Source organism: Schistocerca nitens, chromosome 9 (genome assembly GCF_023898315.1).
Source record: "Schistocerca nitens isolate TAMUIC-IGC-003100 chromosome 9, iqSchNite1.1, whole genome shotgun sequence".
Lineage (NCBI taxonomy): Eukaryota > Metazoa > Arthropoda > Insecta > Orthoptera > Acrididae > Schistocerca > Schistocerca nitens.
In genome coordinates this window covers 166,025,524-166,041,904 of record NC_064622.1, presented here as the reverse complement: position 1 = coordinate 166,041,904, position 16,381 = coordinate 166,025,524, and the positions used below count along the sequence as shown (strand labels likewise).

Here is a 16,381-nt window from a genome sequence, read left to right as displayed (position 1 = left end):
ACTGATAAGAGACACTATTTTTCAGCACATGTACTAAGTCCCTATAAATAATGGTGTGAACATTCTAGCAATCATTCAGTTCCTCGACAATAAAAAAATATCTGGTCCTTTGTCACTGAGCCATTCGGTAACTGCTGTATAAACATTGTAATCATTGGAAAATTTCTAAATCCGCAGATGTTCTCTCAGTTTCCCAAAAGGTAGTAGAAACTTCATTGTACAAGATTTGTACTGTATGGTAGAAGTTTCTAAACCTCTCATAGAAAACCCTGAAGCAAAGCTAATTTTGAGTGAGGTGTGTAGGGTGTTGTGTTCTTGTGCAAGAGAACAGTGCCTTCACTTAATTATCCGTACCTGCTTTCTCTCAATGGCATAGCATAGCATAGCAATGTCAATATTGCATATTGCACAGAACAAATTTTACTATCTGGTGTAATTAACTTTGGAGTACTGCTACACCTCTTCACTCACACTGTGATGCACGTATGACCCGTATTGCAGCAAAATCTCTGCAGGAAACCAAGAAGGTGCATTCTCTTCTCACAATGCACCACTACTGTTGCACAATGGTCTTAGGACAGGAAAAACGTGTGACTGACCTTCAAGGTTGGTGGGGGGTGGTGGTGGTGGTGGTGGTGGTGGAACTTATGATTTTTATGTTCTGTAAAATAACCTAATGTTTTGAAAACAGTAAACACTTAAAACCCTATCAACATAAACAGCTTGTCAGTTTATAAAATACATCTTTAGAAACAAAGTTTCAGTTCAAAATCTTTTAGGGCCAATACTTCTGAAGAAGATATTTTTATAAATATCGAAACCATGGTCAAGGGATAATAAACAATTATTTGAACTGGTTGGCTGATTTTTCAATCTATTCCAAAGTTTTCTTCTGTCTGTCAGATGGAGTACCAGAAGAGGTTTTCTTCTATGTGATATTTTTCAACAACTGTGAGAAATTTACTTGATACCGAGACTAGAGAGTAGCCTGAAATTCAAAGGTGAACAGTATTTACACAAATTAAAAATGTGTGTTGCACCGACAAACTTGGAACCCTCATCTTTCACAGGAAGTGCTCTACTGACTGAGCTACCCCAGCACAACTCATGACTTGTTCTCATAGCTTTACTTCCAGCAGTACCTCATCTCCTACATGCCATGCTTCACAGAAACTCTGGTTTGTGGACTGGTCAGATTCTGGGTAGAGGTGTAATGGAAAACACTAAAATTGATTTTTTAAAATATATACTAATAACAATGTATTTCTTTATGTATTAACAACTTATTAATAAAATGAAGAAAAAGGGCAAAAATCTGAAGGAAAAGGAGGAGGAAGAACAGGAGGAGGAGGAGGAGGAGGAGGAGGAGCTGGCTTTACCAAGTACCTGGACGAAGAAGGCGATACACCAACACCAGCCTGTGAATAATTACGGCAGGTGCTCTTGCGCCGACTGTGGCTGGGTCGCAGCTTTACCGATCGCAACATCTCCACAGATACAACAGGGCCTCGTAATGTTTCATTCTGAAAACATCATCAGACACCACAATAACTTCACACTATCAAACTGAAATGCACAATACATTGACTTCACATGAACATAAGGCCTGCAACACAACTGAATTAGTCACAAAAATAACATCTGATTCATCACTCATTAGCAAGAGTTCTGGAATCCTCAGCAGTAATTAGTGTGATTGAATCAGTGAGAAAAAAGAACAGATGGACTAAAATAAATTAATACAAAGGAACCAATTCTGCGTACATATCTTCCTTCAATCTGGACAATCAGTAACTGCTTCATTCAAATAGTGCCTTGGGTTAGTGATAAAATTTGAAGGTACACTCCAAGCACTTTAGGCATTTAACAATTTCGTGTTTTAACACATCTTTTTTCCCAATGCTGGATCACATAAAAACAGTACAAATACTATATGGAACATCTTATGCAAAAAGCAAAAATTTGCTGGGAGGTGGAGAGAGGGGGGGGTTGGCGGGAGGTGGGGAGAGGGGGGGTTGGTGGGGGGTGGGGAGAGGGGGGGTTGGTGGGGGGGTGGGGAGAGGGGGGGGTTGGTGGGGGTGGGGAGAGGGGGGTTGGTGGGGGGTGGGGAGAGGGGGGGTTGGTGGGGGGTGGGGAGAGGTGGGGTTGGTGTGGGGTGGGGAGAGGGGGGGTTGGTGGGGGGTGGGGAGAGGGAGGGTTGGTGGGGGGTGGGGAGAGGGGGGGTTGGTGGGGGGTGGGGAGAGGGGGGGTTGGTGGGGGGTGGGGAGAGGGGGGGTTGGTGGGGGGTGGGAAGAGGTACAAGAAAGAACGTCATTTTAATATGCTCTCTCTTTCATGGAAGAACCCTGGAGATACCAAAAGGTATCAGATAGATTATATAATGGTAAGACAGAGATATAGGAACCAGGTTTTAAATTATAAGACATTTCCAGGGGCAGATGTGGACTCTGACCACAATCTATTGGTTATGAGCTGTAGATTAAAACTGAAGAAACTGCAAAAAGGTGGGAATTTAAGGAGATAGGACCTGGATAAACTGAAAGGACCAGAGATTGTACAGAGTTTCAGGGAGAGCATAAGGGAACAATTGACAGGAATGGGGGAAAGAAATACAATAGAAGAAGAATGGGTAGCTTTGAGGGATGAAGTAGTGAAGGCAGCAGAGGATCAAGTAGGTAAAAAGACAAGGGCTAGTAGAAATCCTTGGGTAACAGAAGAAATATTGAATTTAATTGATGAAAGGAGAAAATATAAAAATGCAGTAAATGAAGCAGGCAAAAAGGAATACAAACGTCTCAAAAATGAGATCGACAGGAAGTGCAAAATGGCTAAGCAGGGATGGCTAGAGGACAAATGTAAGGATGTAGAGGATTATCTCATGAGGGGTAAGATAGATACTGCCTACAGGAAAATTAAAGAGACCTTTGGAGAGAAGAGAACCACTTGTATGAATATCAAGAGCTCAGATGGAAACCCAGTTCTAAGCAAAGAAGGGAAGGCAGAAAGGTGGAAGGAGTATATAGAGGGCCTATACAAGGGCGATGTACTTGAGGACAATATTATGGAAATGGAAGAGGATGTAGATGAAGATGAAATGGGAGATATGATATTGCGTGTAGAGTTTGACAGGGCACTGAAAGACCTGAGTCGAAACAAGGAGTAGACAACATTCCATTAGAACTACTGACAACCTTGGGAGAGCCAGTCCTGACAAAACTCTACCATCTGGTGAGAAAAGATGTATGAGACAGGCGAAATACCCTCAGACTTCAAGAAGAATATAATAATCCCAATCCCAAAGAAAGCAGGTGTTGACAGATGTCAAAATTACTGAACTATCAGTTTAATAAGTCAGAGCTGCAAAATACTAACGTGAATTCTTTACAGACGAATGGAAAAACTGATAGAAGCCAACCTCGGGGAAGATCAGTTTGGATTTCGTAGAAATGTTGGAACACGTGAGTCAATACTGACCCTACAACTTATCTTAGAAGAAAGATTAAGAAAAGGCAAACCTACATTTCTAGCATTTGTCGACTTAGAGAAAGCTTTTGACAATGTTGACTGGAATACTCTCTTTCAAATTCTGAAGGTGGCAGGGGTAAAATACAGGGAATGAAAGGCTATTTATAATTTGTACAGAAAGCAGATTGCAGTTATAAGAGTCGAGGGATATGAAAGGGAAGCAGTGGTTGGGAAGGGAGTGAGACAGGGTTGTAGCCCATCCCCGATGTTATTCAATCTGTATATTGAGCAAGTAGTAAAGGAAACAAAAGAAAAGTTCAGAGTAGGTATTAAAATCCATGGAGAAGAAATAAAAACTTTGAGGTTCGCCGATGACATTGTAATTCTGTCAGAGACAGCAAAGGACTTGGAAGAGCAGTTGAACGGAGTGGACAGCGTCTTGAAAGGAGGGTATAAGATGCACATCAACAAAAGCAAAACGAGGATAATGGAATGTAGTCGAATTAAGTTAGGTGATGCTGAGGGAATTAGATTAGGAAATGACACACTTTATGTAGTAAAGGAGTTTTGCTACTTGGGAAGTGGACGATAAATAGCTTAGACAAGAAGAGAATAGAAGCTTTCGAAATGTGGTGCTACAGAAGAATGCTGAAGATTAGATGGGTAGATCACATAACTAATGAGGAGGTATTGAATAGAATTGGGGAGAAGAGGAGCTTGTGGCACAACTTGTCTAGAAGAAGGGATCGGTTGGTAGGACATGCTCTGAGGCATCGAGGGACCACCAATTTAGTATTGGAGGGCAACGTGGAGGGTAAAAATCGTAGAGGGAGACCAAGAGATGAATACACTAAACAGATTCAGAAGGATGTAGGCTGCAGTAGGTACTGGGAGATGAAGAAGCTTGCACAGGATAGAGTAGCATGGAGAGCTGCATCAAACCAGTCTCAGGACTGAAGACCACAACAACAACAACAACAACAACAACAGCATCTCTTTCTAATACACCATCAGTACTAACACATTTTCAATAATTCACCTCTGCAAGTGTTACGATTTATTTTGCCGAAGATAAAATTTCATGCTACCAGTTCAATACATAGTCAGGCTATAGCTTCATATAGAAAGATTTAGAGATAATATTAGGGTTGTTGATTAAATATTGACATATTTTCCAAGAATTGATATACATCGGCATTATTTTTTCCCCTATACATCAATATTGAAATTTCAATATGAAGTGCCAATATTTTTATTTTATAATATAATTTTTAGCAACTTTTGGTAAATATTTGAAATTGTAGAAAAACATAGTTTTTCCTTTTGCTGTGCAATGGAGACTTACTACTTTTCAAGCTTTCATCACATCCAGTCTTTCTCTTTGACTGTGTGAAACAAGTATAGGTGGCACAAAAGTCCAACTGCACTGGGAGGTGGTGGCGTGAATGGAATAACAAGATTTCTGATGTGAAGAAATAGCATATCAGTTGCGTTAACAAACAATTTTTAATGCAACTGGTATGTTATTTCTTCACATCAGCATTCTTCAAAAACAGTTGCTTAAAATGGTGAACAAAAATCTAAGCGACAAGATTGGTCTTTGCAGTGGACGGAGATGTCTGAGGGGAAATGCTGATGCGCTCGGCATTACTAACAGAAATTGCAACATTTAACTTCACTATGCAATTTTGACACTGCAGCTGCTATGTTGCTGCCATTTGCAGAAATGGGAAAAACAGGAAGTCGACACGAAGAGTTCCAGACAAATCCGATATGTGATGAAACCGAACAACGTTCCCACTGGGCACATTTTATTGTGCCACTTACATGCAATTACCATTTTTAGCAAAGTGGTTATCACTAAGTGTAAACATGCATCATTTTCCTTTGAATTCTTGCTCTAAGGGGAAAAGCAGACTTCTAGCTTGTTGATGTACAGAATATTTACTACTAAATCAATATTTAAATATACAGCTCTACAACCATCAGTATATTTACAATGTGCAGCAGATATTTTTATAGGCCTGTACATTGATATTTTTTCCGTTGTTATATTGATACATTTTTTCAATACATTGAGAACAGATAATGATTTTTTTTAAATATAGATATTTTGGTTATTTTTAAAATTATCGCCAGTCCTAGATAAATGATGACTAACTGACAACCTCAGCTGCCGACAGCTGGTGTTATACCTCGATGTGGACAGCTGAAAATGTGTGCCCCGACCGGGACTCGAACCCGGGATCTCCTGCTTACATGGCAGACACTCTATCCATCTGAGCCACCGAGGACACGGGACACGGGAAGCGTGCAAGGGATAAGTCCCTGCAGTCGCGCTATTGAGGACAACGGTACAATGAATCAAATGTACTTACCTATTTTTCTTTCTGAACCATGAAAACAGAGGATCATTGAAATATAGACCACAACATTATTAATTTTTTACTTTAATAGTGATATGAGAAGCACAGTGAGCTGGTGATCATTTGCAGGAGAATGGAGCGGGGTTAGCCAAGCACCTGATAGACACTCAGATCTGTCATTTTGGAATACTATGAGTAAATAGGAATTACAAGTGTCTGCTGTGCAACATATTATTAACTTTCTCACCAACAAAGGTATGGCAACAAATGACATTCTGGAAGGACTCCAAATAAAGTTCAGTGATGATAAAGTAGATAATCTAAGCCATAAAAAGCATCTGATGTCTACCGGCAATTAAGACAATATTCAAGCCATGTATGAGCTTGTGGAAAATGATCGCCACATTACTGTTACTGAGGTTGCAACACTTTCAAAGCTACATTGGTATCCTCTTGAAAATCCACGTTCCAGTCCACATTTGCTCTCTGTCACATGTTTGGCCCACTAAAGAAGACATTACAAGGGGAATGCTTTCAACACAACACTGCAATCCAATCACACTGTAAGTGTGCAACTGGCTACTGGGACAGTGAGTTGTTTTCTTTCACAAAGCTATAAAAAAGCTATGTATCCAATGAAGAAACTTTATTTCTTTTCCCAGAAACTATGTACAAAACAAAACTAGCATTTCTTTCACCAGAACCTATATACGAAAACACACTCGATTTGTACTGATATGTATCACCAACAAAGCTACGTAATGATATTATGGTTTATATTTCAACGATCCTCTAAGTTTTATGTGCAACTGCTCCTTCATACACATCTACATCACCTTTGACATTTTACGCACACTGGAGATAAATTTGTTTCACATTAAAACAATCATTGTAATTGAATCTTACTACATCTGGGAGTAGCTTCATCAGGAACAATTAGATACTTAACAAAACAATTCTCAGTTAAAATGTTTTTCACATTACAGTTTAGGGGCTGGAAGTGGAGGATTCAGCAACAGCCTTTGTGACTGCATCAATGCTTAACAGCAATAAAACCCATTTTCTCACCTTTGGGAGCACGGACGGTGTCTTACGCAGCTGCACTTTACGAAGATCGTCCACAGTTATTGTCATGCGGGTGTCTGCCTTTTGCTGCTGGTGATCTTTCTTCTTGCTCACAATGCCCAGTTTATTTGCAGGGGGAGCCAGTAGTGGTGGTGGTGGTGGTGGTGGAGGTGGAGGAGGGGGAGGAGGAGGTGGCGGTGGTGGAGGGGGAGGGGCAGCACCAGTTGAACATGGCAGTGAAGGTGCAGGTGGCGGTGGAGCTGTACTAATGGCAGTCAGGCACGACGCCAACTGCTGTCGCAGTGTTGCCAGTTCGCGCTCCACCTGAATGAGTCTTTCTTCTAAGGCGACCTGCAACACACATTCCATTCAATGTGCCAACTGACCAATGGGCACACGCTGACAAGGAAATTTACAACTAATAAGCAATCATCAAAAAGTGAAGCAACATGTTAGCTGAAAGCTTTACAACACGAGTCGATTATTATACATTTGCTTGCGTTTCTCAAGCCACACCTTCACCTTCATATAGATCAACTTAAGTGAGCAACTACATTGAATAAAGGCTAACATTTTAAATGGAAAAAATAATCTGATACTCATTCTAAGTTAAATCCCACAACAAAAATTCAGCCTCCATGGGATTAACTGGTACTCTGTACATTCTGATGCCACAATTTTATCTCTGTATTACAGCATTCAAAACTCACTTCTTTCAGCCCGATACATATGCCTCATTGTACCTCCGGAAAGTGCTATTTCGTCTGGAAATACTGAATTAACTCGACTCATGCTGTAACCATTAAACATTTCTAAACATATGCACTCTATAAATTTCTCTTAGCTTGTGAACCACAACAAAAGAAGTGCAACAGATCATGCAAGCTACAATGCCCAATGATTTAATTTCATTGATTCATCACATGTGGCACACTGTGAAATTTCTCTCAGCTTCTGGGCCTATTGCCTGACATCTCCACCGACATATCTGTGCTTCTGTCTACTGACAGCTTTACTTTTTAGTGATCTAGTAATTTTTGTCATCCCCTCAAGAGACGTAGTCCTGAACTGATGTCAGTTATCAATTAAATTAGTAAGCACCAGAGTAAATCTCCGGTATCTTTAATTTATTATGTAGCTGTAACAATACGAGAGAAGGGAAGTTGCTACTCACCATATAGTGGAGATGCTGAGCTGCGATAGGCACAATAAAAAGAATCGCACAATCATAGCTTTCGGCCATTAAGGCTTTTGTCAGCAGTAGAATGTGTGTGTGTGTGTGTGTGTGTGTGTGTGTGTGTGTGTGTGTGTGTGTGTGTGTGTGTGTGTGAGAGAGAGAGAGAGAGTGTGTTAGAGTGTGTACACAAAGGCCTTAATGATATATGGTGAGTAGCAACTTTCCTTCTCTCGTATTGTTACATTCCACCCTCGATTTTCCATTGTTTTATTATGTAGTAGTTATGCAGTCTGGTTCCACCAGCCAGCCTTCATTCAAGATGGCAGCCATTTATTCGTGGTGGCTAGTCACTTGCCAAAAATGGAATTAACCAAATTTGTCCCATTTTCTATCTTTTGATTAATGCTACTCCAACAGTACTTATTTATTCTCAACTTTCTTTCCAAACACAAGCTGTTTTTAAGTGTTTACACATTTAAGTTAGTACTTGCAGTGTAATTAGTAATCATTATTACCTCGAGACTGCTGAATCAAGAAAGATACCTAGCTTTTAGGCGAAAAATTTTTTCACCATACATATATCTTTCTCCTCTTTTCTGTTCAGATTTACCCCACCATGTCTTAAGACACATTGTTCTAGCTCATGTGCCCACCGGTGGACAGACTTGTGCCCATGAGAATAGGTGAGCAGGAGCAAACGCCTGCTGCCCAGGCAGCCGGGCCACAACTGACAAGATCCCACAGTATTGACTGAGTCCACGCGCACAGGGGTGGCGAAGTACATGGCACATAAGCAAAAAGCATGCATTTGACTGCTTTGCAGGTAGCATATACCAGTTGTGCCTGCCCGAAGGTAAGCTGAGCAGTGCCCGCACCCTATGGGTCAGCACTGTAACAGCCTGACTTAAGACAAATTTTGATTCAAATTATTCTATTACATTTAATAAGAAATTTGTACTTTTCTACAATCTATACTCCATAAACCACTCAGTTGTTCTTCCCCCAAACTCAGATTAAACTACTGTGTGTCAGTAAACCTCTCAAAAATATTTATTTATGCATTCATTCATTCATTGGATTAAATCTTAAAGACCAGGATGTTCACAACACTGGAACATTCAGGGTGGAATATTTATGCATACAAATAAATGATGATAAAGCAGTACTTGTCAAACAGAGGAAGCACTGAGCAGTGTGCAGGTACAGAAAGAGAGAAAAATAGCTTTTCTTTCAAACATATTCCTTCACTGCCAAAATAGATGCACTGTTGTCTCCCAAGAAAGAGGTAAAGAGAAGAGACAACACAAGATAAGTTGCAGAAAACACTAATTATATAACAAATCATGTGCTTGGATACTGATAACTTTTCTGGAGACAAAACACCTCCACTGTAGGGGTCAACATGGTTTCCTAAAACACTGATCACAATTTACTCTGTCTGTGCACAACATCCAGAAGGCAATATCTAGTAGAGCACAAACTAATGTCATGTTTATGAAATTCGAAACTGCCTTTGTTCAGTTCGGTAGTATTGTATGGTAAACAAAATGTGTGTGTGTGTGACTGGACTGAAAACTTCCCAGCAAACAAACTTTATACATCTTTCTTGTTGGGGAGACATTTTAATAGGGCTGCTACAGCCCATAACATGCATAAATGATTTAGCAGGTAACGTCTGGAGCTCTCCAAGTCTGTCTGCAGGTAACTCAGATGTATACAGGTAGGTGGTCATTAAACTGTTACAAGATGCGAAGAAGGTTGCAAGTGTTCAGCACCTTGTGGCAATGATTAGTAAGCTGACTGAACATACATAATTTATTACACACACATATGCAGAAGGACCTATTACTGGACAATTACACATCTAGCAATAAGTCTAAGAAATCAGCCATATTCTTCAAGTCTCTAGGGGTACCTGTCTGTCACAATTTGAAGTGGAATAACCACACAAATAATGGAAGGAATAGGGGTTAACTACGTCACCATGCAGCTGAGGCCACATGAACAAGATTTAGAACACTGTTTTATTTTATTTTATTTTTTAAAAAAAAAGCCCACACACACTAACTGATTAGTCTGATGCCTAAATTTTGATGAACTATAGCAGTAAATGCTGGTAGCACATTTACAATCTGTAAATACAGATGTTCATTTATTATACATTACTACTTGTCACACATTTTACACTGAAAGTTGCTACTTTTCAGATCTGAAATTTATTATTATTAAGTGCAACTCGACCTCATCTGATCATGCAACATTGTTACATTTTGATCTGCGGGGGTTCCAAGAAGTTCTCAGATTCTCTCCAACAGTTTAATTTTCTTTCTTCAGTCATTTGTGTCCCTGGTGTGGTGGTGACTTCATTTTCTGGCAGTACTTCCCATTTGTTGTTTTTGATTGAGTTATTGTTGAAAATGTCCCGACTTTTAAGAGCCTTTCTGAAATCCTTTTTGATCTGCTGGTTCCTAAGTATGGTTTTGTGTAGTTCTATGTACAGTATAATTTTGTGAGTGTATGTGTTTTGGCGAGTCTGTGTACAAGTCCACAAAGTTTCAATCCTCTTCTTTCGATGTCTGCCATGGGGGGTGGGGGGGACGGCATTATAACCTATATCCACTTATGTTCTTTTTGGGTCATGTAGCTTTTTCAGAAGTTTGCATTATTTTTTGTAGGATATCTTCAGGATAATTTGTCCGTGGAATGTAAGCATTTTTCAAGCGTATGAGGCTTCAGGCTTGGTAACTGTGTTATACTGCCTGATTTTTGTATTAAGGGCATACTGTTGTACATGATGTACCATGAGCTCTTCTCAGCTTTTGTATGCAGATTTTCTGTGCCAATATCTCTCTCCCTATAATGCAAGGATTTCACCGAAATACTTTAAGCATGGAACTGTATTCGTCCACATTTTGTAATCAGTTTTTCAGTAGGTTGTTTCGAGCAAATGGACTTTGTATTTTGAAAAATATATGGAGGCCACCTCTTTCAATAAATACCTTGAGAGTTTCTATCTGTTCCATTGTTGTCAGCCTCTCTGCTAGAATTGCCAGATGGTCTGCAATATGCAGGCATGAAATCTAGGTGTCTTTTTATGTCTTTTATATGGGTTTCCAATAGTTGAATTTAGATAATTAGATAATTTACAGGAGTGCTTAATTAGGTATGTTGTTAATTTTCTTGGTCAGGCATGTTGGTTAACTGGGGGTTAAGGGACTAAATAGCAAGGTCATCAGGCCCTTGATACAGGGGTAATTCACCAGGAATTAGTGACACCACCGAAGTACATGTTCTGACAACAAATGTACTTACGAACAGTGAGACTGAGGCACTGATGACAATACTGATGCTAGAGCTGATAAAAAAATTGCAGAGAAGTGTATAGATCAGGCCAGTATGGAGGTCAGACCAGGCGAGGGGTCTCCCAGGGCTTATCCACTGGTGAAGAAAGCCCCACTCTGTGTCCACATCCTGCAAGCCCAATGAAGGGTAAACACCATTACAGAGCAAAGAATGTCTTCTACTGACAGATTCAGCACAGTAAAAGGAAGAAGGCAAACTAGTAATGAGCATCAGTTGGACGATCAATAAGAGGAGAGAAATAGGTAAAGCAACAGGTGGGCTTGCCGAGGGCTTGTGTACAATGCGAGTTTCACCCAAAGCCCCGTTCCCTGTTCCAGTATAGTCAAGGCATTAAAGCGCACACACTACTCAACAGAGACCTACCTCTAAAGCAGAAAATGGGGTATGGAAGAAAAGTGGACAACCCACATCTAAAAGCAGTTTTCTTGGTAAGGATTCCCAATGTCCTGCTTTAAGTTAGTTTGGACCTTGCTGAATACTTCTGCACCATATTTTACAGGGTGTCCCACATGAAATTGATACACCTCACGTACTGCTTAATCATCTCTAGTTGAATTGCTTGTGAAGTGGCAACACTGTCTCTAAAGTTGAATACCACTTCCCTTCCAGCTTCTCTTATAAACATGTAACTACATATTTTTTGAAATTACTATTATCTATTCTTTTTAGTTAGTACACTGTTACTTGAATCTCTGATGTGAGGCACATCAGTCTGAAATATAGATGACGAAAAAATGAATAGGGTGTTTCAAAAAGGACTTTACAACTTCAAAAATTCAAATAAATTTAGTGAAAGAAGATGTAGAGATGGGTTTAGTGTTGTTCTGTAGGGAAATACATCAAACTTTTTTACCTTAAACTAAAAATGCTGTATGTGGCTTCTGTTGGTTATCCTGCACACATACCATCAGAAGTCACTGTACCATTGCAGGTCCTTGCTTAGTAGGGGCATAAATTCTTGTTTTAAGTTAAGGTAGAGGAACCAGCGCAGGATGTACACACAATATTCTTGATGAATCTCCACTAAAAAAATAAATAAACAAAATTATCGAGTGGTGTCAGGTCTGGGGAATGTGGGGGCCATGCAATTGGCACATCACAGCCAATCCATTGACCTGGAAAGCAGTCACTGAGAAAATCCCATACATCAGCCAGGTAGTGGGGTGGTGCACCATCCTGCATGAAGTAAACATTTCTTTCTTGGTCATCCTCATCGTATTGTGGTATAAAAAATTGTTGTAACATATCAAGATACACTATCCCGTCGATGGTTCTATGCAGGAAAAAAGGGGCCTACATTTCGTTCTTGCTCAATGCACAAACAACATTCAGTTTAGGGCTATCATGAACTTTTTGCAATGTTTTGATGTAGATTTTCACTGCACCAAATCCTAGTTGTGTGTGTTAACCATGCCACTTAAATGAAAAGTTGACTCATCAGAAAAGCTGATTTTGTCCAAGAAATGTTCATCCTCGTGTAATCTATTTAACTTATCTGCACAGAAGTTCTTGTGAGCAATTTTATCAATGTCTCTTATTGCTTGTACTATCGTCGATCTGTATGGTTTCAAATGAAAATGGTTTCTCAACACACACCAAACAGTCATAAGTAGGATTTGCCATTCACAAGATGCACGTCGGGTCAATTTTGTAAGGCTGTTGACAAAATGTTGTCTCACTCACTCAACAACGTGGTCAGATCGGCTTGGAGGACCTGATGATTTCCCATGTCTTACTAAGCACCCTGTTTCTAGAAAACATTTATGCCACTCAAATTGTAGGCTTACTCGGAGGACTTTAGCGTACTTGGTACGGAAATTATGTTGAACTATTGTCACTGACTTAGATTCTTCAAACCAAACCACACAGCTACCAGCTCGAGTCCAGTGAAGGCAGCCATTTTTAATGCAACTGCTGCTAGTGCTATTCGGCACTAGCGAACTATGCTAGACAAAAGTTGAGGTACTCCCCTACAATGTGACACTACGATCACCTTTGTAGGTACTATGAATTAATTTATATGAACTTTCAAAGTTGTAAAGTCCTTTTTGAAACACCCAGTATTACAAATTGAGTGTAAGATTTAAGAGACCATTGAATATGCCTCTGCAAGATGTGAAATTATCAGTTCCACACAACGTACTGCTTGCTCCTGCTGAATAGATAATTTACTTCTTCCCTTTAAGATAATTCCATAAGATATTGGAGCAAAAATATGATAAATAAGCCAATACTATTAAATACAGTTTTAAAGGCAAAACATAGCATGCTGAGCTGCTTGCTATCAGTTTATCTATGTATTGACTTTAATTTGTTAACCCGTTAGTCCGCAAGTAATTTTACACAGCGTGTTCCAATATTGTATGGTCATTTATGACTACTTTTAGTGCTGGTAAGTTATTTTTGAGTGTTAAGAGTCTCATGTGAATCTTTTTGGGAATTAAAATTAAACTGTTTGCAGTTAACCAGCTACAGGGCTCTACACTTATCAGCTTAGTTGTGCTTCGAAAGGTCGAGTTTGGACCCTCAATTAACACCTGACTGATGTTCTGTAGCTCCCAAGGTGATATCGAGTTCAAGCAGAGCTCTGTGTTGTTCTCGAGTGTTACTGACAAATTCAGTCTGGCCTTCCTGCTGTCCCCTGAGTTCTAAGTGCTAACGTCAAATGTTGCTGACGAATTTAAGTGTGCAGCAGATTTTCCACCCTTTCATGTTGCAGTTTTAAGATGGAAAAAGCCAGTATCGCCAACAGAGACAGGAAAACTCTTTCTATGGAAGAAAAGGTAAAAATTCTGGAAAGACTTGAAGCTTACCGTGCAACACGTGTTGCATTAGCACAAAGTATAGGAATACCCGTATCTACATTGAACACTATTGTGAAAAGCAGAGACTATTTTGGAAAGTGCAAGCAATAGTGGGCCATATTACAAGAAAAAATGAAATGTGTCAACTACTCAAAATATGCAGAGCTGGAAGAAATTATGAAAACTGGTTTCAGGCAGCACGTGTGTCAAAATTCCAATAAACAGTGTGACATTGCACGAAAAGGCACTAAAGTTGACAATGCACTTGCGATTGAGGACTTTACAGCATCTAATGGGTGGATAGATAGATTTAAGAAGTGGTACAATGTACTGAATAAAACTGTATTTGGCAAAGGAAACAGTGTGGACATAAAATCTGTTACTGAATGGCAGAGCAGCAGGTTACAGGAACTTTTGTAACAATATAAACTGAAGGGTATCTTCAACATTGATGAAACACGTCTCTTTTCAGCATATTGCCAAATAAAACACTTGTCTTCAAAGGCGAAGACTGCCATGTAGGTAAACACAGTAAAGTTTGCCTGACAACGTTAGGCATGAACTTTCAGATGGTTCTGAAAAAATTAAACCATTCGTGATGGGCAAATCTAAAAAACCAGGGTGTTTTAAAAATATAAAAACCACTACCAACGAACTGCAGTGCCAACAAAAAAGCGTGGATGATGTCAGAATTATATGAGAAGCAATTACATTGCCTTGATGCACAGCAGAAACTTTCTCTTATTGTGGATTGTTGCCCTGCACATCCCAGAAATACAAGTCTGCATAATGTGCAACCAGAGTTGCTGCCACCGAACTGCACAAGCAAATTACAGCCTTTGGATGCCTCCTTTAAAGTGTCAGTTTTAGATGATTTGCATTATACTGCGAAGGCATCGACAGAAGTTATGGCGGCCACCACCTCCAATTGCTTCCGAAAAGCAGGTTTCATTGAAGCCGACAAAGGAAGTGGATCTGATGCACCAGACCTGAGTGCTAATGACAACAGTGAAAAACTGCTCACTTCATCATGGGGAAAGGCTGCAGCTGCAACTTCGGGTTCACGATTTCGTACACACTGACGATCATGTTGTCACTGTAGAAAGTGTTTCTGTTGATGACGTGATAGACTTTCACACACAAACGCTGAAAGTGCAGAAAGTGACAGTGATAGTGATAAGGACAATGAGGTTCCCTCAATTGCAGTTGTTAATGCAGCAGTGAGAACAATTTAAAAACATATTTCAGCTGCAGATGTTGATGATAAAGTTTTCCAATGTGTTTACGAACTTGATAACCACACTGAAAAAATTCACCAGAAAAAATTAAAACAACCCACAATTTTGGATTCTTTGGCTAAAAAGCAGTAACTACTGTACCCATTTGTTCATGTCACATTTAGAGACAACCCAAATTAAAAGTCTGTATAATAAATAAGAATGGCTTATTAGTGTTTTGTAAATGTGTGCGTAAAATGCTTAAGTGTAATATTGTACCTTTCCCTGTAATCTTTACTGTGGTACAGACCAATCTCTATTGCAATCCCGATTTCTATGTTGATTTGAAAAAGACAATTTGGCTGCGTGCTGCTAAGACAGTGACTGTGAAATAAAGGCAACAGTGGCAGATTGATCTGTAATGTAGTGCCATATTTAATGCACTTAAAAATATTTCATGCACCTCTATTTACAAAATCAAAAACGGCTAGATAAGTGGCGGGTACTGTATACATCTGCCGATGTCACTTTCGCAGGAAAGTTACACTAAAAATGATGTAGTTTAGAGAGATCTTTAATGCAGTATACTCTTGGCCTGCACTTTTCATAGGCATCAAGTGTAAATACTAAAACCGCCAATTGCATCACTATCTTTGCAAACATGTAAATCATCATGGTGGCTGCTTGGTTGAAGTTGTTTATAATGCAATTTGTTGTGCTATAGTTCCTGTGAATGACATGTCACCTGCTAAACATAGCACAAAATTCACATAACCTCTATTAAATAATAAACATTCCCTGCTGAGTATTTTGTTGCCTATTGTCTACATATATCATAGAAAACTGTGAAAATGAAAGGGTGCCCCACACACAACCAGTAAAACTTAAGTCATTTCCTACATTTTACATTTTCCCACAGTTAAT

General features: G+C 39.6%; 1 protein-coding gene across 1 annotated transcript in view; it reads right to left on the bottom strand.

Annotated features, from left to right (window-relative positions):
* The window catches only part of LOC126203600 (histone acetyltransferase KAT6A-like), a 166,520-nt gene that overhangs the window by 17,192 nt on the left and 132,947 nt on the right, over positions 1–16,381 (bottom strand). Inside the window, exons 7-8 of the mRNA XM_049937966.1 lie at positions 6,900–7,247; positions 1,387–1,523 (exon numbers count right to left, since the gene is read on the bottom strand). Coding sequence (XP_049793923.1) covers positions 1,387–1,523; positions 6,900–7,247 — 485 coding nt within the window. The remainder of the gene's footprint in view (positions 1–1,386; positions 1,524–6,899; positions 7,248–16,381) is intronic.